Below are 22,403 nucleotides of genomic sequence, written 5' to 3' on the forward strand. Positions count from 1 at the left end.
GATCTTCCCTGGGCAGCCAGCAAGCAGCAGGGGCAGAATGGAGGCCACAGTCACACTGCGTCCTCCAGTGGGGGACAAAGGACAAGATGGATGTACACATGCACGCACACAGTCACACAAACATACACACATGCACACACGTAAATGTCTATACACACGCATGCACACACACTCATGCTTACACATATACACACTAATATACACACACAAACGTATACACACCCACTCACACACATGCACACGCATCCTCATACACATAATCACACATACGCTCATGCAACACACACAAATACACACAAATGTATACACACAGAAATATATACATGCACACACACTCACAAATATATACACATGAAAACACACAAATGTACACACACATGCACACACACCCACATACACATGCTCACACATGTGCTCATGCAATCACATACAAATATATCCCAAAATGTATACACACATGTATACACACATGCACACGAATATACACACAAATACACACAAAAGTGCACACACAAATATATATACATGCACACACAAACATACACACAAGCACACACACCCTCATACACACTTTCACACATATGCTCATGCAATCACACAAATACACGTACACAAATGTATATGCACACTGACGAAATACACACATGCACACACAAGTGTATATTCACATGCATACACAAATACACAAATGCAAACACAAGTGTATACACATGCACACACACATGCTCACACATATGCTTAGAATTATACCAAATACAAATGCATACACACATGTGCCCACACAGATTTTAACGCTGCTCACACATATGCTTAGAATTATACCAAATACAAATGCATACACACATGTGCCCACACAGATTTTAACGCACATGTGCACAAACATGTACACACATGCACACACAAATGTATATACACATGTGCACACACATTTGCACACATAAATACACATGCACACACAAAACATATACACATATGTATACACAAATACACATAAATGCATACACATATGTGCATGCACAAATGTATTCACCTATGTACACCTACAAAATACACATATGTGCAAACAAATATACACACAACTGTATGTACCTATGTGCACACAAACACACCCATGCACACACAAATGCATCCACACACGTGCACACACAAACATACGTGCACACACATGCTCACACAAATGCATACACACATACACACAAATATAAACATGCACACACCAATGCATACACACGTGCACACACATAAATATAAACATTCACACAAATGCATGCACATACACACAAATATAAACATGCACACTTACAACTATACACACACGTGAACACACAAATGTATATACACATGTGTACATACACAAACGCATGCACACATGCACACAAATACACACATAAATATAAACATTAGCACACACAAATGTATACACTTGAACTTACACAAATATAAACACACATGCACACACAAATGTATACATACATGTGCACACACATGCTTATGTACTCTTATGCTCACACACACACATACTCAGTCTACACACATCCTCACACACACACACACACCCTCATGCACACCCACACACACAGTCACATGTACACATGCCTAGATACACACGTGTATACCCACCTGCACACACACACAGACACGCTCAGATATAACCACTTATTTATTTGTCAGATCAGTGAGTAAAATTTTTCCTGCTGTTGAAAATCAACGAAGTGAAGCGATGTGGGAAAGTTCCTTTTCCTGAGTCACGTTTAGCAGTTCTGTGCCCAGGGTGGTGAGGTGCAGGGGGGCAGGAAGCAGATGCGCCGGGTACCATCACAACCGGATGCCAGAAGGCTGGTCCTCCCAGCACCCTGTGCAGGGCAGAGGCTGAGAAAGGTGACCCCCACTCGCGGGTCCTTTCTCCCCTCACCTGCCCCAACTGACACTGTCAAAACCTTCCTGGAGCCCTCCCTGAGCCCTGGGGCAGGGGGTGGCCATGGGGGTCATGTGTATGGGCTCACCCCAGTCCTGGCCTTTGGGGAAGAGCCATCCAAGATGTGGCCACTGCCACCCCAAAGGCAAGATTCCTCTGGGAGGCTCAAGTAGCTGTGGTGACTGCCAGAGCTCCTCACTCGCTCTCAAGGTTACCCCAGAGGATGGAGCCTCTGTCGTTAACTAAGTTAACTTCCTTTTCGGAGGAAAGGGAGGCGCTCCTGCTGTCTCCACTTCTTACTGAGTTCCCATTGAGGAGGAAGCCAGGAAAAAATAGAACTCAGAGAGCAACCTCAAGATGCAATTTTCCCTGTAAGGTCAAAAGCGTGCCTGGAAAGTGTGCCCCTCAGGAAGACATTTCAGTGACAGAAAAAGCCAGAAAAATGAAGCCTGCAGAATTCTTGAACTTCCCATATGTGCTAGATGCACCCTAGGAAGTGAGGAAAACAGGAAGATTCAGGAAGCATGGGCTCTGTCCTCCAGAAGCTTAAAACACAAGATACCATTTTAGACACAAGATACAGAGCATTAAAAAAAGTTAAATAGTCAAAGAGACCATTTCTTAAAACCACAATGCAAGCACTGCTGTGTGCGGGCAGTTTATGGCTAACTGAGAAGTCACCACAGAGAGGAGGAGGCCATGCGGGGGAGCTGGGAGCAGGTGTGCTCAGACGATCCCTCCCCTGGCAGGTAAGTGTCCTTCCTCTGTCTTCTGGGAAACCACACCTGGACTGAGCTTCAGAGGTTAGGTTTCGACAGGGCCAAAAAAACAAAACAAACAAACAAAAAAACCCCACAAAACAAAAAAACAAAACAGAAGAGCAGGAAAACATTCCAGGCAGGTAGAACCAGATTGTGGTGGTTTCTGTGGGGTGTATTTGAGGTGTGGCTGAGGCAAACTCCCTGGGGATCCTCCTCCAGGCTCCATGCTCACTGCCTTTGCCCGTTATCTGGCAAGCACCCCAGGGTGGAGCAGGCAGAGGCAGTGGCAAGGCCTGAGGTTGAACAAACACCGCAGTGAGTCTGGACTCTGCTGCAATCAGGCCAGGGTTGGGTAAATGCTGTTGATATGGTTTGACTCTGTGTCCCCACCCAAATCTCATGTTGAATTGTAATCCCCAGCATTGGAGGAGAGACTTGCGGGGAGGTGATTGGATCATGGGGGCAGATTTCCCCCTTGCCGTTCTTGTGATAGTGAGAGAGTTCTCATGAGATCTGGTTATTTGAAAGTGTTTAGCACCTCCCCCTTCGCTGCCTCTCTTCTTCCTGCTTCACCACGTGAAGATGTGCCTGCTTCCCCTTTGCCTTCCACCATGATTGTAAGTTTCCTGAGACCTCCCCAGTCATGCATCCCATACAGCCTGCAGAACCATGAGCTAATCAAACCTTTTTTCTATATAAATTACCCAGTCTCGGGTATTTCTTTATAGCAATGCAAGAATGGATTAATACGGATGTGTCTTTTCTTTTTAAAATTTGCAAAGTACTATGTTTCAGGTGTTTCTGCCTTTCCTAGATGGAGTTGACTCCCATCACAGCCCTCCTGGACATGAACTCCCGAGTGCCAGAAACAAGATTCATTTGAAGATACAAGCGTGAAGGCTGCTGACCACATTCCAGCAGCAGTGTGGATGTTCAACACTGAAGGGAGAGGACTCAGGCTTGGATCTGCAGCTAGCATTGTATCAACACAGGGTCTCGAACTATGTGTCGTGCCTTAGCTGCCATGAAAATTGATTTTTTTTTTTTCAGAGAGGAATGTGCCAATGGTGGGACTTAGGCTGGTAAAAACCGCATGGAATGGGGTGCTCATGGGACCTGCCCCTTGGAGCTCCAGACCCCCAGGCATCAGGGCTGGTTTTCCTAAATCCTTATTTTCTCCCATGTTTGACTGGGCGCTGGTCCAACTTCTCCCTTTAGCAGACTCTCAGTTGTCAACTGTGAATTCTTCCAACGGCACACAAGAGTGGGGACAATGTTTCTATCTGCAAATCAAGCAAGCCAGCTTGGGCGAACATCTTTCCAAGGCAGAGATGAAGAATGTGTACTCTGGGATGCTCCATTTCGGGACAAGCATCTAGTGGGGCCATTCCTACTTTTTCCATATTTAGAAGCATCCCATGGAGCTCCCACTGACAGGAGCCAGTCATTTGCACACTGAATTGAGGCTCAGAAGGAGGATTTGTCACAGAGTTGTTCTGCAGAGGCTAGGAGTCAGGGCTGAGGGCCAGCGGGTGCCTCTGCACCCCTATCCCTCCATCCCCCATGGTATGCCGGGAGTTCTCTTCTCTGTCCCTCATGTGTGATGGGGGACAAACGTCTCCTCCCCAGTGACAATAACGACAGGCTTCTGTCCAGAGGCAGGAGGGGGGCCAGTATCATGCACAGAAGAAACTTTCACAGCAAAGTTGTCTGAGACAGGGAAACCCACACGCAGACGGCTGGGGGACCTTGACCTCTTAAGCAAACAGGAAACAAAGTGCTCTTGTTCTCAGGCCGGAATGAAGAGGCTGTGCGAACACATCCCAATTGTACATCTGATGCTGACTCACACAGATCATTTCCATTTTTAGATTTCAGCTAAAGAATGCAGGAATCCTTTGGACTTGGTCCTTTATCAGCGGAATGGACAGAGGTGAGCAGGCACGGCCAGCGTGGCACGCCCCTAAAATCATCCTAGCAATTCCTCGAGAAAAATTCCCAGGGATGTTGAGTTTGTTGTCAGTCACAAGTACTTCTGTGAAGGATCACTAAGAGTTGTGTTCATCAAACCCGTATTTTCCAAGTATCTAATATGACCAAGTTATGAAAGACTTTCTTTGTTCCAAACAAATTTTGAGGAACTGGACAAACTTTGACTCAATTTGTTATTGCATTAGAATGCAACATTATGTGCTGGGTGCAGTGGCTCATGCCTGTGATTGCAGCACTTTGGGAGGCCAAGGTGGATGGACTGCTTAGTCCCAGCTAATTTGGAGGCTGAGGTGGGAGAATTACTTGAGCCCAGGAGGTCAAGGCGGCAGTGAGCTGAGATTGTGCCACTGCACTCCAGCCTGGGCAAGAGGTGAGACCCTGTCTCAAAAACAAAACAAAACAAAACAAAAAACAAAAACAAAAACAAAAAAAATCAGAATGTGACATGACACCTCATAATTTGATTGTGGATAATTTCCTTATCTCAAAACAAAGTGATGTCAGGAAAATTGCTAAGCTTATTTCTCTTTGATCTGTGGCACTGACTGGATGGTAGAAGCAGAATGCCACCCTCCATTTAGCTGATGACGACGACCCACATCTCCATGCCTTCCCAGCAGCTCTTGGTGTGGTCTCTGTTGGGAATGCCTAGTGAGACTGGACCAAGGACGGCTGCAAGACCCAGTGTCTGTGCTCAGCGTCACCTCCTCCCAGGCTCCTGGGAAGCACCTGGTAAGAAAGTCCTCCTGGCCATCAGCACCAGGGGTCAGGAAGACGGTGGCCGGGCTCCCAGCCACAGTGTGGCTCTGTGTATCTCATGCTGTCTGTTGTTGAGTTAGTTCACAAAACACAGGCACCCTGAGCACAGTTGTACCTTCTAAACTTCTGGCTGACTCTTTCCTTTGGCAACTGAATAATTGGACCTGAGCCCCTATCTTTGCATGTGGGAAATCCAGTATCCTCCCAGATATTTCTGAGGATGTCCATGTTTTGGAGGTGATGGTGAAGGAGGGGTAAGAGGAGACTCATGTTTTTCCAGAGGCTTCCTGCCTCAAACTCCAGATTCCATGAACTTCTGCATCCCTGGTTCTTGGGGCCCTGCTGTCTTCACCTTTACGGTTCACTCTGTGTCACTGGTGGGCTTTGCTCTGCTTCGTCCTTCCCCAAAAGCATCTCTTGACAAAGCCATCATGAGCAAGACCCTCAGAGAAGATATGAAGATGAGAGGCTGTGAAGCTGGTGTGAAGACACTGGTGTGAAGATGAGAGGCCGGTGTGAAGATGAGAGGCTGTTGTGAAGACGAGAAGCTGGTGTGAAGACACTGGTGTGAAGATGAGAGGCTGGTGTGAAGAGGTTGGTGTGAACACCGGAGGCTGCTGTGAAGCGACTATACAGCATTGGGCAGGACATAATGGGAACTTGTTGCCTTCATGTTCCTTTAACCCCACATTTTGGATTTCTGCCACAAGGATCACTGTGGTCTTCCTCCCTGGGGCTCACTCCACCCACTCCACACCTCCCACCTCCCCTGTCCCCTCTTGGGGGACTTCCTGAGTCCTCGACAGAGCAGCTTCACTGTCTTCTCTCCACACTTCCTGGGCTGACCTGCCCATTTTTTTTCCATGACCCAGAATTCCTTCCCAAGTAAGTCGTCATATTCCTCGAGCCCCTTCAGTAGAAGCAAGGAGATGGGCAGGTGTTGAACTGCAGCTTTTCTCCAGACCCTTCCCTAATCCCGAGGTTCCCCCAACTATTTAGTCTAGAACAAGCCCAGGAACAGTGATTTTTTTTTTTTAACCTGCCATTTTTGTTATTCAACCTGTTTTAGTCAGTTCAGGCTGCTGTAACAAAAATACAATGGACTGGGTGGTTTTAACAACAGAAATGGATTTCTCACAGTTCTTGTGAGGCTGGGACGCTGGAAGCCCCAGATTCAAGTGCCAGGCAATTCCATGGTTGGGAGGGCTCCAGCCTGGTGTGTGGATGGGCCCTTCTGCTGTGTCCTTACATGGCTGAAAGATGGGTCACCTCTGTTCTTACCAGGGCACTAATCCCATTCACAAGGCCCCCCATGACCTAATCACCCCCCAAAGGCCCCGCTTCCTAACACCAGCACCTTGGAAAATAGGGCTTCAATATACAAATGTTGGGGGACTCAAACATTCCATCCATAGCACCCGCTCATGTGCTGTGATGTTCAGCGAGCAGGCTGAGTTCCAGGGCTGGTCAGTGCCAGGTGCTCCTTCTCCCACCTGACAGCAGGGGCCAGGTTGCTCCTCAGGCCCCACTGGGCAACTGCCCCTTTCCTTCCAATGGGGCCTGAGCTGGCTACCAAGCTTGGCAGCTAATGGGTGGGCCCATCAGCTTTCACTCTCCTAAGCTGCTTTATCAAACTAGGAGTTTACTCCCCTAGCTCTAAGAAAACCATCCATTCACTACAAAGTTATTTACTGCTGCGGATGGGCTAGGAGTTAGAGGAAGAGAATGACTCAAGTCACAACACCTCCCGGACGAAGCTGGAAGGGATTAAAATATGCCCTCATTTCTCCCTTGCTGTGTGAAACATGTGGTTCTCCTAGAACATCAGCCCAACTGTCGTTGGATAACGGCGGTCCTTTTCATTCTGCATTAGCTTTGTCCAATTAGTCCAATTTCTGCATTAGCTTTATCCATTTGCCATTAGTCCAAATTGTTCAGTGTGGGTCCCTGCCTACGAATCCTGATTCCTTGAGGTTGCCTTTTGTGCTTCTGTCTGGAGACTGCCTGTTTCTATTATAGCCACCGTCTCAGAACACACGGTTGTAGGCCTCAGTATTCGCCTTACACACAGCCCCGTGGGAGACAAACGGTGTCTGTGTCCCTCAGAAGGCCCTGACTTTCGGGGCACACTGCGGTCTGACTTTGGCACTCTGCTAGACACATCCGAAACGCTGGTTCTCGTGCTGAAGTCTGTTATGGACATGCAGGATAAGGCAGGGAAACTGGACCGCCCCATACCCTTGGCTTCCTCCATTTGGAAAAGATAACCCTGCGACATCATGGAGGAGAAGGGTCCCTGGCCTGTCTGCTACACCTGGACGTAACTCCCCTGATGAAGAAAGTGCCAGAGGCAGCAAAGCCGCCCTGACAGGGTATTTTGTGCTCCCCTAACAGAGGAAGAGGTGCTTAGGGCCGCCAGGGATAATGTCTGGTTGTGAAGAGCCGCCAGGACCTGGAGCTGCACGGTTGCTCAGTGTGCATTTTACTTGGTCTGGCCCCATGCTGGAGAGTGCTTGCATCCGAACCTTCAGTGCCTGGATAGATACTGAGCTGAGTGAACGGTATGCTGGAAAATGAGGTGTGCAAACGACAAAGTGCTCAACTTATACTCTGGGCAAAATTCTCACAAAGGGCTTTCTAATCCTCACTTAACGGAAGAGTGGAATGATTTCCAGCAGTTGTGGCTTGCTTCACCGGGTCTGCTCAGGTCAGCGGGGTGAACCTACAGCCAGGATGGGTGGTAATTACTGTTGGAATACTTGGCCAGTCTGCAGACCTCAGACCACAAAAACCCTCCGTCCTCGAGAGCAGTCTCTTCTTCATGCCTCTCAAGGGGAAGATAATTAAAGACTGTGGTAACCGGTTGATTTATAGGAAAATAATGTTGTAGCACACTCAAGGATCTCTACTTTTTCTGTTGCTAAATTTAATATACATCCATTTCTGTTGATTATCAGAGGGGTCTAGGGTGCCCGGCCAAGGGTTGCGAAACCAGTCATTATCCCTCAGGCACCTTCCTGCTTCATTTCAGAACATTCAATCATTCATTCAAAACAACTCAAAGCATCTGCATTCACAGAGCAGCCCTAACAGATGAGTTTTTCTTCATCTTCCAAGGTAATGATACAAAAAAGTGTCAGCCATGGGGTTTTCAGTGGGAAACGGGAAACTCAAGGCCTGGTGCATTCAGTGGAAAAATTCCTCAAGCTCGTGACCTGCATAAATCTCCAAATCCTTTTCAACACCATGCTCTTTAGTGTTCGGCACGAGGGTGCCGGCAGAGGAGGTGAATCCCTGCATTTTCTGTTCTTTTTTTTCTTCCAACTGGTGTGGATCCCAGGCCATTTCAGGGCCCTGCAGGGTTTGAAACCCTCTGGGAATACTGACCCGGGACCCGGTTTTGCCCATGGGAAGTTGATGCCAGCGCAGTCCCCTGCCAGGGGCACTGTCTCCTCGGCCCCAGGATGCTGGACGGAGGGGACAACGTGCAGAGGCAGCTGCTGCTGGGCTGTGGACCTCCCGGAACGGGAGGAGCCCGGGAGGGGCTGGCCCAGCAGTGGGGGCTCCGATGCGCCTGCATTCATATGCTAAGGAGCCCTGGATTCGGCTTTAATTGGTGAGAGGAGAAAGTGGTGCAGCTGCCTGGGGCCGCGCTGTGGGAGCCTGAGCAGGAGGAGCTGTTTGAAAATAATCCCCGCGGGGACTCGCAGCACCACCTCGGGCTTCAGTCCCTGGAAAGAGGCCGAGGGCGGGGCGGGCGGCCGGATGCGGCGGGGAGCGATTGGCAGGGAAAGCGTGAGGTCACGGTGGCCACCGCACCAGCTCCAAACAGCCGGGGCCCAGGGCTGAGCCCTGATTTCCAAACCGGCCCCTGGATGAGCCTCAGTGTTTCACTCTGTGCAATGGAAATACCTACCTCACCCCATTGTTGGAATAAATGCAATAATGCATGGGGAGATCTTAGTACAGACAAGGGGCAGGCGCTCAACGCCTGGTGGCTACCTGCGCTGCGTCCTGGACGTGTCCAGCGAAGCCCGTGTGGGGCTATGACGGGAATGAAGGAGCTGTCACGGCGCCTCACTGCTCCCCAGAGCTTTGCAGCCTCTCCCCAGCCCTGGCTTTGCCCCACCACGGCTCCCTTGGCTGCAGGAGGGAACCTCAAAGGCGGTTAGAACGCGCCGGGTAAATGTGCAGCTTTTCTTCCGGAGCCTCCACGAGAAAGAAATGGAGGGTCTTTTCCTGGGACTGCTGGTGGTGCAAGTCCCGCTTGGGTGCAGGGTGAGCGGCTTCCAAGGAATTCACTGTCTCTTTCCAGCCGGAGTGGGAGGTGACCTCAGGGGCCCCAGCTGGGGGCCTGGCTGGGAAATGCACAGAAGGAGACTTCGACAGGAGTAGCTATGGTTTGTGCTGTGCTCTGCACACGTCTGGCTGATAGAAATCTATGTCCATAAACAGGTAACATAATTTGGTTTATCGAACCCATAATAAGCAGATTTTCTGACTTGCATAAGAATTTCTCTGTAATCTTTGCCTTAAGGAAAAGTCCGCTGAATGCCATAGAAAAAGTTGCATTTGATGAGGTTTCAGGAAAGAAAAGGTAACGAACTATTCTAAGAGATGAGGATAGTGCCTGAGTGGGGCCCAGGACAGACAGGGGGTCCTCACCTCTCCCTCCCGGGGTTGGCTGCAGGGCTTTGCCTCAGTCTGTTTTATTTTTTGTTTGTTTGTTTGTTTGTTTTTTGCAGCATCTACACAGTTTAAATACTTGGAAAAATCCTCTTTGTGAGTGTACTAAGCCACAGCCTGCCAATGTGACAAATGCAATTTACAAATCCTAAGTTCCAGGTAGAGGAGAATGTGGTAGGTCCATGTCTTCATTTTCCCATACCTTTAGTCCGTCGTGACTCCGCTTAGCCAGCCCTGGCCATCCTTTTATCCTTCTAGGAACAGACTCTTACATGCAGTATTTTTACTGGTACATAAAAAATTTAAGGCTGCACTAAGCAGGTGCCCAGGCCCCCGGAGTCAGAAGGGAGTGTATGGTACACACATGGTGACGATTTGAGAAGAGTCTGGCTTTAGGACCTTGCAGATGAAGGTAACAAACCCCCTGTTCTGGAGGCAGCACCTGTGCCCCCGCCCTGTCCCACAGGGATGCATCTGCAGCCACTCCGGGGCAGGGCTGATGCCTCTTTGATGGTCCCTCCCGCAGCTTGCTCTTTGTCGCTCTTTGTTGCTCTTTGTTGCTCTTTGTCACAGTCCTGCTCAACAGCTGGTGCTTGCAGGAAGAAGCTCTCTGGCTGCAAGAAATCCAGGGTGTGGGTGGATGACAGAATAAATGGGAGGGACAAAGGGCGTCTACTTGGCAGCTCGGATTCCTGGGCAGGGTCAAGACCAGGCGAAATAGGTCCCAATGAGGAAAAGCTCCTGCCTTTTGTTCCAAACCAGCCTGGCTTGCCTGTGAAGGGGAAGACTTGACCAGGGCACTTTCCTGGGGCCACGGCCTGACTTTTGGAGAAGAGGCAGTGGTCTTTGTCTAAGATCATGTTACCTATAACCGTGGTTTAACTTTTTATTTAAATTTTTTTTTAGACAAAGGGTCTTGCTCTGTTGCCCAGGCTGGAATGCAGTGGCACAATCATAGTTCACGGTAACCTTGAACTCCTGGGCTCAAGCCATTCTCTTGCCTCGACCGCCCAAGTAGCTGGGACTACAGGTGCCCTCCACCATGCCCCACCAATTTTTTCACACTTTTTTGTAGAGACAGGGTCTCGCCATGTTGCTCAGGCTGGTCGTAAACTCCTGGCCTCAAGAGATCCTCCTGCCTTGGCTTCTCAAGGCGCTGGGATTACAGGCGTGAGCTGCCACACCCAGCCTACAACTGCGTTGTATGTATCTCACTTTGTGTAGATATGGCCACAAAGTAGTAAAAAACTGGGTCTGTCATAAAGCTGTGATGGGGTGCTAACTCCATGCCATCGGGTCTATGTGCTGAAAGGATTTCAAATTGGAAGGGTGCTTATATATCCTCTGGTTGATAGAACCCCACCTATGCAGATGGGGTCCCCAGGTTTGATGCCATCCTAAACATCTTCACTCGGCAGTGGTGTTGGGAGGAGACTGCGGCCTCCGGTTTCCCGTCCAGCCTTTCCCAGCTGCTTCCTCTGCTTGTTTCTCGCTGAGATAAAGCCGATGAAAAATGAGGGCAAAGTTCACAGTCCTGCCGTTGCTGCCACAGCGGAAACAGTAAACACACACATTCACACAGGCAAAAAGCAGCAAACAGTGTTGGTGAGTGGCCGAAGTCCACACGATCATGCAGGTAGTGCATGCTGAGTCCTTTCTCTGCACCAAACACTGGCCGCAGCATGTTCCTGTCCTCAAAGGATGGGGCACAGACATGGCTAATCATGCCAGCAATTATTGACGGTCCTTATAAATGCTCTGAAGGAAGCCAAGGAGGACGATGGCAGAGGAGCTGACTCGGGTCTAGTGCAAAGTGCACCTTCAAATCACCTGGGAAGCTTTTTAACATCCCAGCTGCTAGTCGTGGAATCTCTTGGGGGTGAGCCCTGGGCACCAGTGTTTTTTTTTTAACTGCTGGTCACCAGATGGTTCCAATGTGAGAACCATTGCTGTGGAACCAAGTTTGAGAACCATTACTGTAGAGAAGTGTTGTCGTTTAGAACCTTTACCTGTCCCGGTGAATGCTGTAACTCACTGCATTTTCTCGTTTGTAAGGTATCATCAGGTGTAAGACAGAGCCAGGACTTAATCATCACTTTCCAGGAAAAAAAAATACTGCCCATGTTGTATGTGAGATGCACCCTTTCTCCCCACAAACATGAAAATATGAAACAGTACATCCAAGATCAAGAAAATGCGATATTTGAATAAAGATTAATAATACATGCTTTTCAAATGTCTTAGAGGCAGAGTTAATACTTGAATAACAAATCAAACTTCAGCATGACCTGAAAAGCTGAGCTGACCCAACTCAGTGGAATCAAATGGTCAGGCAGTGGTGGAGGCCAAGCAGCAAAGTCACAGAGCACAGTGCACAGGCAGCAAAGTCTGGAGTCCTGGCCGACTGAGTCAGAATGATTTTGTGCTATAATGATGATACCTAATGTTTTCAGGGTGCATACCATGAACCAAGCACTTAATAAGTGCTGTATATGTATATATTTTACACATATATACACTTATATACTGTATATATAAACACACATGCACATCCACAAATATATGGAACTTGATATGGTTTGGCTGTGTCCCCACCCAAATCTTATCTTGAATTGTAGCTCCCATAATTCCCTTGTGCTGTGGGAGGGACCTGGTGGGAGGGAATTGAATCATGGAGGTGGGTCTTTCCTGTGCTGTTCTCATGACAGTTAATAGGCCTCACGAGATCTGATGGTTTTATAAGGAGGAGTTCCCCTACACAAGATATCTCTTTTTTGCTGGCCACCATGTAAGACATGCCTTTGTTCTTCCCTTGCCTTCCACCATGATTGTGAGGCCTCCCCAGCCATGTGGAGCTGGGAGTTCATTAAATCTCTTTTTCTTAATAAATTACCCAGTCTCGGGTATGTCTTTACCAGCAGCATGAAAACAGACTAATACATAACTATTTTAATTTTCCCCAAAGGTATAAACTCAGCTTGGAGAGTGAGCAGGTTGCTGAAGATTACACAGTATGCTTTGAATTCAGGCAGTCTGAGTCCACAGCCTGCTCTGCCATCATTACAAAGCACTGATGAATACAAAAGTGGCACTCAGCTTTCTTTAATGCCCTCTGTAGTGAGCCGCTGCCCTGAGAATGTCACAGGACCCAATACGTAAGGTTCCCAAGGAAACGTCCACAAGTGAATGTGTGCCATGTGTCGCCCACCCCCCGAAGCTCAGTACGGGCCATGCTTAGATCTCCTTTTACTTCACTAACTTCAAGTCCACCCCCAGGGGCTGCCCATGCTGATAAACATGCTGACACCACTTCTTGGATGACAGGGAGAGAGCATTGCTGATGTCTAGGTTGGAGAAGTTAGAGAAAGGGTATACAGGAAACCTCAGAAATGTTTCCAAATATTCCCAAAGTTACACACAACAGAAGGAACGCATCTTTTCCATAGTGGCCTCGTGGGCAGAGATAGCAAGAACCAAGGAGTAGAAATGGTAGGGAAATTTCACTTTCACACAAAAAGCAACTTTTCCACAATTGCAGTTGCCTTCAGATACATAACTAACTATGAGTGGCAGGAAAGCTCTCCAAAACCCTGAAATCTGCTAAATCCAGACACGGTCAAGCAAACACTTGCTGAGAAACCCAGGAATGTCTTAGGGGAATTCCAGGGAAGGAGGCCGACTGGGTCCTTTTCCAGCTTGTCCTCATCTCCGGAAGCTTTTTTGGATCAAAGTTGTAAGCAGAATGAGGACAGGGACCATGGCAATGATAACATATGCATCCCTATCTACCCAGAGCTCAAGAAACCACCCTTAAGTGAGCAAATAAATGGAAAACACCCTTTCTATAGACAGGATAGTGCAGGGCAAGGACATAGCTGCTGGATCCAGGCTGCCCTAGACTTGAATTTATCTCCGCCAACCACCAGATCTGAGGCCTTGGTCCAGCTCCCACACCTTCTGTCCTTTTTTCCTCCTGTACAATGGGTCCAATGATACTACCCACCTTATCGGGGTTAAGTGAAATGTTCTTTTTTTTTTTGAGACAGAGTCTCGCTCTGTCACCCAAGCTGGAGTGCAGTGGTGCAATCTCAGCTCACTACAACCTCCACCTCCTGGGTTCAAGCGATTCTCCTGCCTTAGCCTCCTGAGTTGCTGGGACTACAGGCGTGTGCCAACACACCTGGCTAATTTTTTGTATTTTTAGTAGAGCCGGAGTTTCACTGTGTTAGCCAGGATGGTCTTGATCTCCCGACCTGGTGATCCACCTGCCTCAGCCTCCCAAAGTACTGTGTTTATAGGTGTGAGCCACCACACCCAGCCTAAATGAAATATTCTGAGTAAAGGCCTTAGGACAGAGCTGGGAGAAAAATGTAGTGTTCAGTGACTATTAGCCCTTCTTTTTTGTTTCATTTTCAAATGTCTTCTTCTTTGCCCATCTCCCCATAGACCTCAGACTGTGCCCTTCTGGAGAGCAAGTCTTCTGTGTTATGCACCTTCGTTTCTGCAGTCCCAATATCTGCAAGGTGTTTCATGGGAGTTTCCTGAATGCACACATGAGTAAATGAGGGACAGATGGATAAGAAGAGAGACTGCCCTGCTATGTTCCAACTCAGTTGGAATCTGTCTCTGGGATTCTTGGATTTTTTTTTTCTCCTGAAAAGCCTGAAACAACTCTGATTTATCTAGTTTTATTGTTTATTTTGTTCTCCTACCCTGTAGTGTGGGCTAGAGGGACATTCACTGTAATGGGACTCCACCACCAGGGATCAAGGTCTTCAATACTGAAGGCTGTCATCGAAGCATGCCATCACACCTAGGGAACTGCTAGCCAGACTCTCCTATGAATGTAATGGTTAATTTTCAATAATTGGTTACTCACTGATTAAAGAGTCTTAATTAGGTTCCTCTCTGATTTACCTTGGATCCTGACCTCCCGAATAGGATAGTGTCAGGTACGTGTCACTGTTGAACAGCAACCATGGAACAGTCTTCTGTTTAGATTCTAAGTGCTCTGAGCTCTTAGCCGGGGAAGTTGGTGATTCTGTTTAGTGGGACTGTTTTTCTTTGTTTCTCTTGAAGTAGAGATGCAATGTGAAAACTTTATTCATGCAAGAACGAGGCATGTCAAGGAAGAAAAACGTGAAATGTGGTGGGAGAACACTGGGTGTCCTTGCAGTCCCTCCCCATGTGATAACGATGGCAGTGCAGCTGCAGGTGGCAGTGCAGCTGTAGATGGTAGCATGACTGCAGATGGCAGCATGAACGTAGATGTTAGCACCACTGTAGATGGCAGTGTGGCTGTAAATGACAGTGCGACTGTAGGTGGTAGTGCAGCTATAGATGGCAGCATGGCTATAGGTGGTAGTGTGGCTGTAGATGGCCGTGCGACTGTAGGTGGTAGTGTGGCTGTAGATGGCAGTGCAACTGTAGATGGCAGTCTGAAGATGGCAGTGCAGCTGTAGATAGTAGTGCGACTGTAGATGGCAATGCAGCTGTAGAGTAGATGGTAGTGTGACTGTAGGTGGCAGTGTGGGTGTAAATGACAGTGTGGCTGTAGATGGCAGTGCAACTGTAAATGGCAGTGCGACTGTAGATGGCAATGCAGCTGTAGAGTAGATGGTAGTGTGACTGTAGGTGGCAGTGTGGGTGTAAATGACAGTGTGGCAGTGTGACTGAAGATGGCAATGCAACTATAAATGGCAGTGTGACTGTAGATGGCAGTGCAGTTGTAGATGGTAGTATGACTGTAGATGGTAGTGTGACTGAAGATAGTAATGTGACTGAAGATGGTAGTATGACTGTAGGTGGTAGTGTGACTGTAGATGGTAGTATGACTGTAGATGGTAGTGTGACTGAAGATAGTAATGTGACTGAAGATGGTAGTATGACTGTAGGTGGTAGTGTGACTGTAGATGGTAGTATGACTGTAGATGGTAGTGTGACTGTAGATGGTAGTGTGACTGAAGATAGTAATGTGACTGAAGATGGTAGTATGACTGTGGATGGTAGTGTGACTGAAGATGGTAGTGTGACTGAAGATGGGAGTGTGACTGTAGATGGTAGTGTGACTGAAGATAGTAATGTGACTGAAGATGGTAGTATGACTGTAGATGGTAGTGTGACTGTAGATGGTAGTGTGACTGTAGATGGTAGTGTGACTGAAGATAGTAATGTGACTGAAGATGGTAGTATGACTGTAGATGGTAGTGTGACTGAAGATGGTAGTGTGACTGAAGATAGTAATGTGACTGTAGATGGTAGTATGACTGTAGATGGTAGTGTGACTGTAGATGGTAGTGTGACTGAAGATAGTAATGTGACTGAAGATGGTAGTATGACTGTAGATGGTAGTGTGACTGAAGATGGTAGTGTGACTAAGGATGGTAGTGTGACTGTAGATGGTAGTGTGACTGAAGATGGTAGTATGACTATAGATGGTAATGTGACTGAAGATGGTAGTATGACTGTAGATGGTAGTGTGACTGAAGATGGTAGTGTGACTGAAGATGGTAGTGTGACTGTAGATGGTAGTGTGACTGAAGATGGTAGTGTGACTATAGATGGTAGTGTGACTGTAGATGGTAGTATGACTGTAGATGGTAGTGTGACTGAAGATGGTAGTGTGACTATAGATGGTAGTGTGACTGTAGATGGTACTGTGACTGTAGATGGTAGTGTGACTGTAGATGGTAGTGTGACTGAAGATGGTAGTGTGACTATAGTGCCTCAGGTCTGAGCACCTAACATTTCCACACTAAACAAGGAAGAGGGTTGGCTGCATGAGACTGCAGAATAGAAGTGGAATAGAAAGCTTTTATTTCATCTGGCCAGCCTGCCCTATATCCATGGGGTTACGTTGACATGAACTGGGACTTCCAAGCAGGCCCAATCGCCATAAACCTTAGCAGCTGGGTTTCCTACTGATTTGAACAGCAACTTGGATTTTGTCATTATTTAATTCAAAAGAATAGGAGTGAATTGGGTCGGTCACGTAGGTGTTCTACGTTCTGATGCAGCCTGTCCTGGTGAAACCATCAGTCTGTAACTCTCTCAACACAACTCTGAGATTCAGCGTTGATTGGGTCACTGGGACCAAGGGTCACTGATTCCTTTTGCAGCCTGTGATTTTTAGACAGAATGCCTGCTGAACTCTTAGCCTCCTTAAATGTTTAGTAAGATCTCTGTCTAATGCTCTCCTCGTACTAAACCTGGGTTTTCAGTTCCTTCCAGGTCTCTGTGGAAAACTGAAGATTCATGTGCGCTTTCAGAAAAGAGGTTCCAAGGAAAAGGGCAGCCATTTAGTTTTCACAAGTCTGGGCAATGAGCGATTTCGAGCTTCCGTCCTTGGCTGACATCATGAACACCAGTGCTGCTGGCCTCTATCACAAGAACAGTGGGACTTCGTGCTTAGCCTTCCTGGGGAAGGGCCTGTCCCTGGGTCATGTCCCCACTGACCACAGGAGGAAGAGATGGCGTGAGGATCCGGGGGGGTCTGGCTCTGCGTCCACTCATCTCTGTGTGGATGCCTCCTGTCTCCCGGGTGATAACCGGTCACCCGAATGTGTCCTTGGCATCATCCCTGGCTTCTCCTGCTGCTTGATAACCCCTCTGGCTGCACGGAGCCCAGGACGGAGAAAGAGAGGCCTCATTCTCCCGGGGGGATGCAGGCTGAGACCACCCATTCTCTGGATCAGAGTTTCGTGTTGGGGAGGTCCCTCCAGGGAAGGACAGTGAGCTGACGCTGTGACATTGCTCAGGATGGAGGCCCAGGGCAGACAGCATCACCAGCTGCCACAGGAGTCGGGTTTCCAGAGGGGCTGTGTCACCAGCCCTGGTGACGCCACATTGATGTGCCTTTTGACACATTCCTGTGGAGTGTCTGAGGAAAAACAGGGCACACGCATTCCTGATAAGATTGCACCAAATGGCCAGGGCGGGGGCTCCCAGCCTCCCTCTGTCTCAGTTGGGGGCAGAGGGGCAGGGACAGCCAGGAGAAGGCCGAGCCAGATGCTGCTGGGTTTCCCCAGGACTCCGCCCCACTGACGTCTTAGTTAAACTTCTTCACCTGAGCCTCTCTTATGGCGTGGTTGAGTCACACATGAGAGGTTTTTTTCTGCCTGGAGGGGCTCTTCTTATGGGAGAACAGGGGTGCGAGGTGTGTGGTGTGACTCTCAGGGATGCGTCTGGACTCTATCATGTCTGAGTGTCCCCAGGGCCAGAGCACTGGGGGCGGGAGGCTGTGGTTTATCAAGCACCTTCTGCCAGCTGAGGCCGTGACTTTGTGTCCCTCCCTGGAGAAGGCTTTAAGGTCAGCCTCTTCTTCCTTTGGTCCTGAGCTTGCCCTGTCTCCTCCTCATTCCCCATGTCCACATGAAAGGGCAGTGTTCACAGGTGGGTTGGTCTGAGATTGAAATAGCAAGGCCTGGGATTTTCTGTTTGAGTAGCCCCCTCGAGTCAGCCTCAGAGGAGCCCAGACCTCCTGGATGGCTTTCGGTGAGCCTCCCAGTGGGCACGACACTCGCCACCAGATGCTGCATGGACTCAGCTTCCACATTGCCACGGGTACGGCCTGGTCCTTGCACTACCAGGGGCAAGGAGGGACGCTATGCCTGGTGGGGTGAGTACTCTATCTCAAGACAAAGCAGTTCTCCAGTGTCTGCCCCACTTTTCTATAAACCTGGGAGTCCAGCCCAGTGCATTGGCTGGAAGGAGAGGAGACGCCTCCTGTTCCAGCTCAGGGCGCTCTGCGGACCCCACTGCCTGCCCCAGCCCTGGTGCTCCGGGGGGCCCCAATGCCATAGATGTGCTTCAGGGGGAGCAACTGGGGCTGTTCCAGAGGACCAAAATGGGCAGAGACCCTAAAGATATCCATGGATTGACCCCTGCTCTCTGTGGTCCCTGCCTAGCTGGCCTCCCCTCCTCACACTCTCCACAGTTCTCATGCAATGCAGCACCTCTAAAAATGCTGTCCTAAAAATGTGTGCTTTGGAACAGCAGCTTCCTCCTCTCCGACCAAGTTCGGGCCCCTTCTACCCTTCAGTGGCTGTAGGCAGTCGGTGAGGGCCCTGGATGGGGTGGGCCGGGGGCAGGGCAGGGCGCTGTGGGCTCCGGGCAGACACACCAACCTGTTGTGTTTGGAGATGCACCTGGGAGTGTGCTGATATCTGTGTGGAGGACCACGGGTCTGTTCATCCCCCAGTGGCTGCACCCCGGGAGGCTGCAGCGTGTACTATTCAGCCCCACACCACAGTTATTCTTGTATCTGCCTCGCCGCTGGCCTTGCTGCCCACGACTCCCTCAGGTCAGCCCCAAGTCTCTGTCAAACTTTCATCCTCCACAATTCTGCGCAGCCTGTAAATGCTTAAAAACCATTGCAGAACAAGTGAGTCACATTACAGAAAGGAAGCAACCTGGAAAACACAGACATTCCCTCCGCTTCTGCACCTGTTAAAGTAAGGGAGGGGCATAAGGGGGTGGGACCTGCACAAGGTGCAGCTGATGGAGATGTAGTCTTTGGGAAAAGCCCTGGCTCTGAAATGGCAAAGGCCGCGTGCCTGGGAAAAAGAAAAATGTGTCTGATCCAGAGATGGCCGCCCTGCCCCAAAGGCTGTCACGCTGCCATCCAGTTATCTCTTCTGCAGTGATAGAATGGGATTGACCTAAAAATTCAGTGACAGAAAAATGTCATCTAATGCTGCTTAGTGAAGTCGGGCGGTCAGCGGATGAGGGCAGAAGGTCACTGGTCTTTGACAGAACTCGTGGACAGCGAAATAACAAAACAGGGTTCAGGCTGCATGGTCAGCAACAGAGACAAACAATTCGTCCAAAATAAACAAGTGAGCTCCCAGCAGAAGCCTGTGAATCTCCCGTTCTGCTCAAACCACACACATGTGGCCCGCAGAGGAGCCTGCAGAGGCCCCCGGGGCACTCAAGAGGCGGAGCGTGAGACCCAGGCCACCGGCTGTCCTCCCTGTCAGAACAAAAGGTTCATGGAAAAGGCCAGGAGGACACAGCGAGGGGAACCGAATGCCAACGGCATTTCCTGGATCTTTTGCACCATAGTCTAAGCATTTAGAGGAAGCACCGTGAGTTTGCTGCCCTGGAAGCCGACGTGCTCCCCAGACACAAGAGGCAGGACTGCAGGCCTCACCCCACAGCTTGAGAGGCTGTGTTGGGACACATCGAGGAAGGAAGCCTTCAGTGACACAGAACCTGGCTGACTTACACACCCGCTGTCTAAAGACAGGGTGCTGGCTGGTGAACTCGAGCGACTCACAGCAGACCCGGAGTGAAAGTCATGGGTCTGTACCTGTGTGGAGTCCTCCATGACTGGGCTCGCAGAGACCGAGCTGGACTGCGCTGTGCATTGGCTGGAAGGAGAGGAGCCACTGTGAGCCCCGGCTCACAGCGCTCTGCCCACCCCAGTGCCCACCCCAACCCTGGTGCTCCAGGGGCCCCCCCATGCCACAGACACACGTCAGGGGGTCAACTGGGGCTGTTCCCAAGGACCAGGAGGGACAAATGCCCTAAAGATGTCCATGGTTTGACCCCTGCTCTCTGTGGGCCCTGCCTGGCTGGCCTCCCCTTCTCACACTCTCCACAGTCCTCATGCAACGCAGCACGTCTAAAAAGGCCGTCCTGAAAATGTGTGCTTTGGGGAAGAACAGCTTCCTCCTCTCTGAGTGGAGAGGGCTGGCCCAATGAGGTGTGATTTTCATTGCGGTAAAATGTGCATCACATAACACTGGGGCCCTTGTCGCCGTTTTTAATTGTACACTTTGGAGGCATTATGTGCGTTCATCGTCACCACCTTCCACCCACAGAGCTTCTTCATCTTCCCAAACGGAAACTCTGCCCTCAGTAAACCTTCCCTCCCCTCCCGCAGCCCCTGGCACCTGCCTTCTCTTCCCTGTCTCCGTGAACCTGTCAACTCTTTGGACCCCGCCTAAGTGGAGTTGGGCAGGATTTGTTCTCAGTGACTGGCTCATGTCACTCAGCAGCCGGAAGGCTCATCCGCGCCGCAGCCTGTCCCAGAATCTCCCTCCCTCTAACGCTGGTTCATATCCTGCTGCACAAATAAACCAAACAGGATGATAGTTTGATACCCGAAATCCACTTGAAAATTGGTAAGAAAATGGGTCTGGCCATGTTTTGCTTATTTTCCCCACAGTGTCTCCTGACCCCGTGTTGCATCCTAGTGCAGAATATGCACAAACTCACAGGTTTGTGGAAACGAAACCTTGTATTTCCAGTGTCGGAGGGGAAGGGGCTTCTGGGGGAGGTCCTGAGCCTCCTGCCGCCTGGAAGGTCTTCCAGTGTCAGATCCCCAGCAGGGACTCACCCAGACAAGCGCGTCCCCACCTCCGAGACGGGGCAGTGTCAGGAGGGGCCCTGGGTCCTGTAGTTCAACCAGTCCTGACACTGTCCACCTGGAATGAGTGCCAGACCCACAGGCTGAGGGCTCAGTCCCACGAGAAGGCCCCCACTTCAGGTGCCAATCGCAAGCCCCTGTATCTCTGACCGGCTGGCTCTATGTACATCAGGGTTCCTAAGACCCTCTCCTTGGGTTTGGTTAATTCGCTAGCTCGGCTCACAGAACTCGGGGAAATGCTTGACTTATGTTTACCCCTTTATTGCAAAGGGCACAGATGAACGGGCCAATGAAGCAATGTGTAGGTGAGGACTGGGGGAGGGGGTGAAGCTTCCCTGCGCTCCGCAGGTGCCACCCTCCACACGGCCAGCTACCCTGAGGCTCCTCTATCCCAGCCTTCTTGGGTTTTATGGAGCCTTCATTACAGAGCTGTGATTGATTACATCATTGGCCATGGGTGACCAACTCAGCTTCGGCCCCAGTTGTCCTCCTGGAGATTGGGGTGGGCCTGAACGTTCCCAGTGGTCATACGGGGAGAATGACATGCATGTACACAAGCGACACACGGTGGGTGCCACTTGTACTTCAAATGCATCTACTTGTTTTATTCTCATCACAGCCTCAAGAGGGAGGGCATTATTATTACTATGTCCATTTTACAGCTGAGGCACAGAGAGGTTAAGTCAGTTGCCCAGTGTCACACAGCCAATGAGAAATTCTTCAAATTACAGGCCCAGGGGGTGGTGACCAGGTGAGCAGAGCAGAGAATCCAGGACGGTGGCCAGAGGCAGGAGCAGAGCTGGGGAGCAGGCTTCAAGCTCATATTTCCAGTACCTCTGTGTGTGTGCACGTGTTATGTATGTGTGTGCATGTGTATGTGTGTAATTGTGAGCACACACATGTGTTTGCATATCCGTGT

The 22,403-nt window shown here is 49.6% G+C and overlaps 1 protein-coding gene and 1 long non-coding RNA gene across 3 annotated transcripts; one reads left to right on the top strand and one right to left on the bottom strand.

Annotated features, from left to right (window-relative positions):
- The first annotated feature begins 4,137 nt into the window (after positions 1-4,137).
- On the top strand, positions 4,138-18,182 carry LOC106998203 (uncharacterized). Of its 2 annotated transcripts, none has more exons than XM_078001163.1 (3): positions 4,138-9,609; positions 9,743-10,272; positions 10,372-18,182. In XM_078001163.1, exon 3 carries the CDS (start codon positions 15,854-15,856, stop codon positions 16,847-16,849), a length of 996 nt encoding a protein of 331 aa, XP_077857289.1. In that variant the 5' UTR covers positions 4,138-9,609; positions 9,743-10,272; positions 10,372-15,853; the 3' UTR covers positions 16,850-18,182. The 2 variants fall into 2 exon arrangements, with proteins under 2 accessions (XP_077857289.1, XP_077857287.1); XM_078001161.1 differs by having other exon boundaries at positions 9,743-9,882; positions 10,173-18,182.
- Positions 16,913-20,326, bottom strand: LOC144340700 (uncharacterized). Its single transcript, XR_013416957.1, has 2 exons — positions 19,239-20,326; positions 16,913-17,992 (listed from the first exon to the last, which is right to left on the bottom strand). It is a non-coding gene; the product is annotated as an uncharacterized LOC144340700 (long non-coding RNA).
- Between the last annotated feature and the right edge of the window lie 2,077 nt (positions 20,327-22,403).

Source organism: Macaca mulatta, chromosome 4, assembly GCF_049350105.2.
Source record: "Macaca mulatta isolate MMU2019108-1 chromosome 4, T2T-MMU8v2.0, whole genome shotgun sequence".
Lineage (NCBI taxonomy): Eukaryota > Metazoa > Chordata > Mammalia > Primates > Cercopithecidae > Macaca > Macaca mulatta.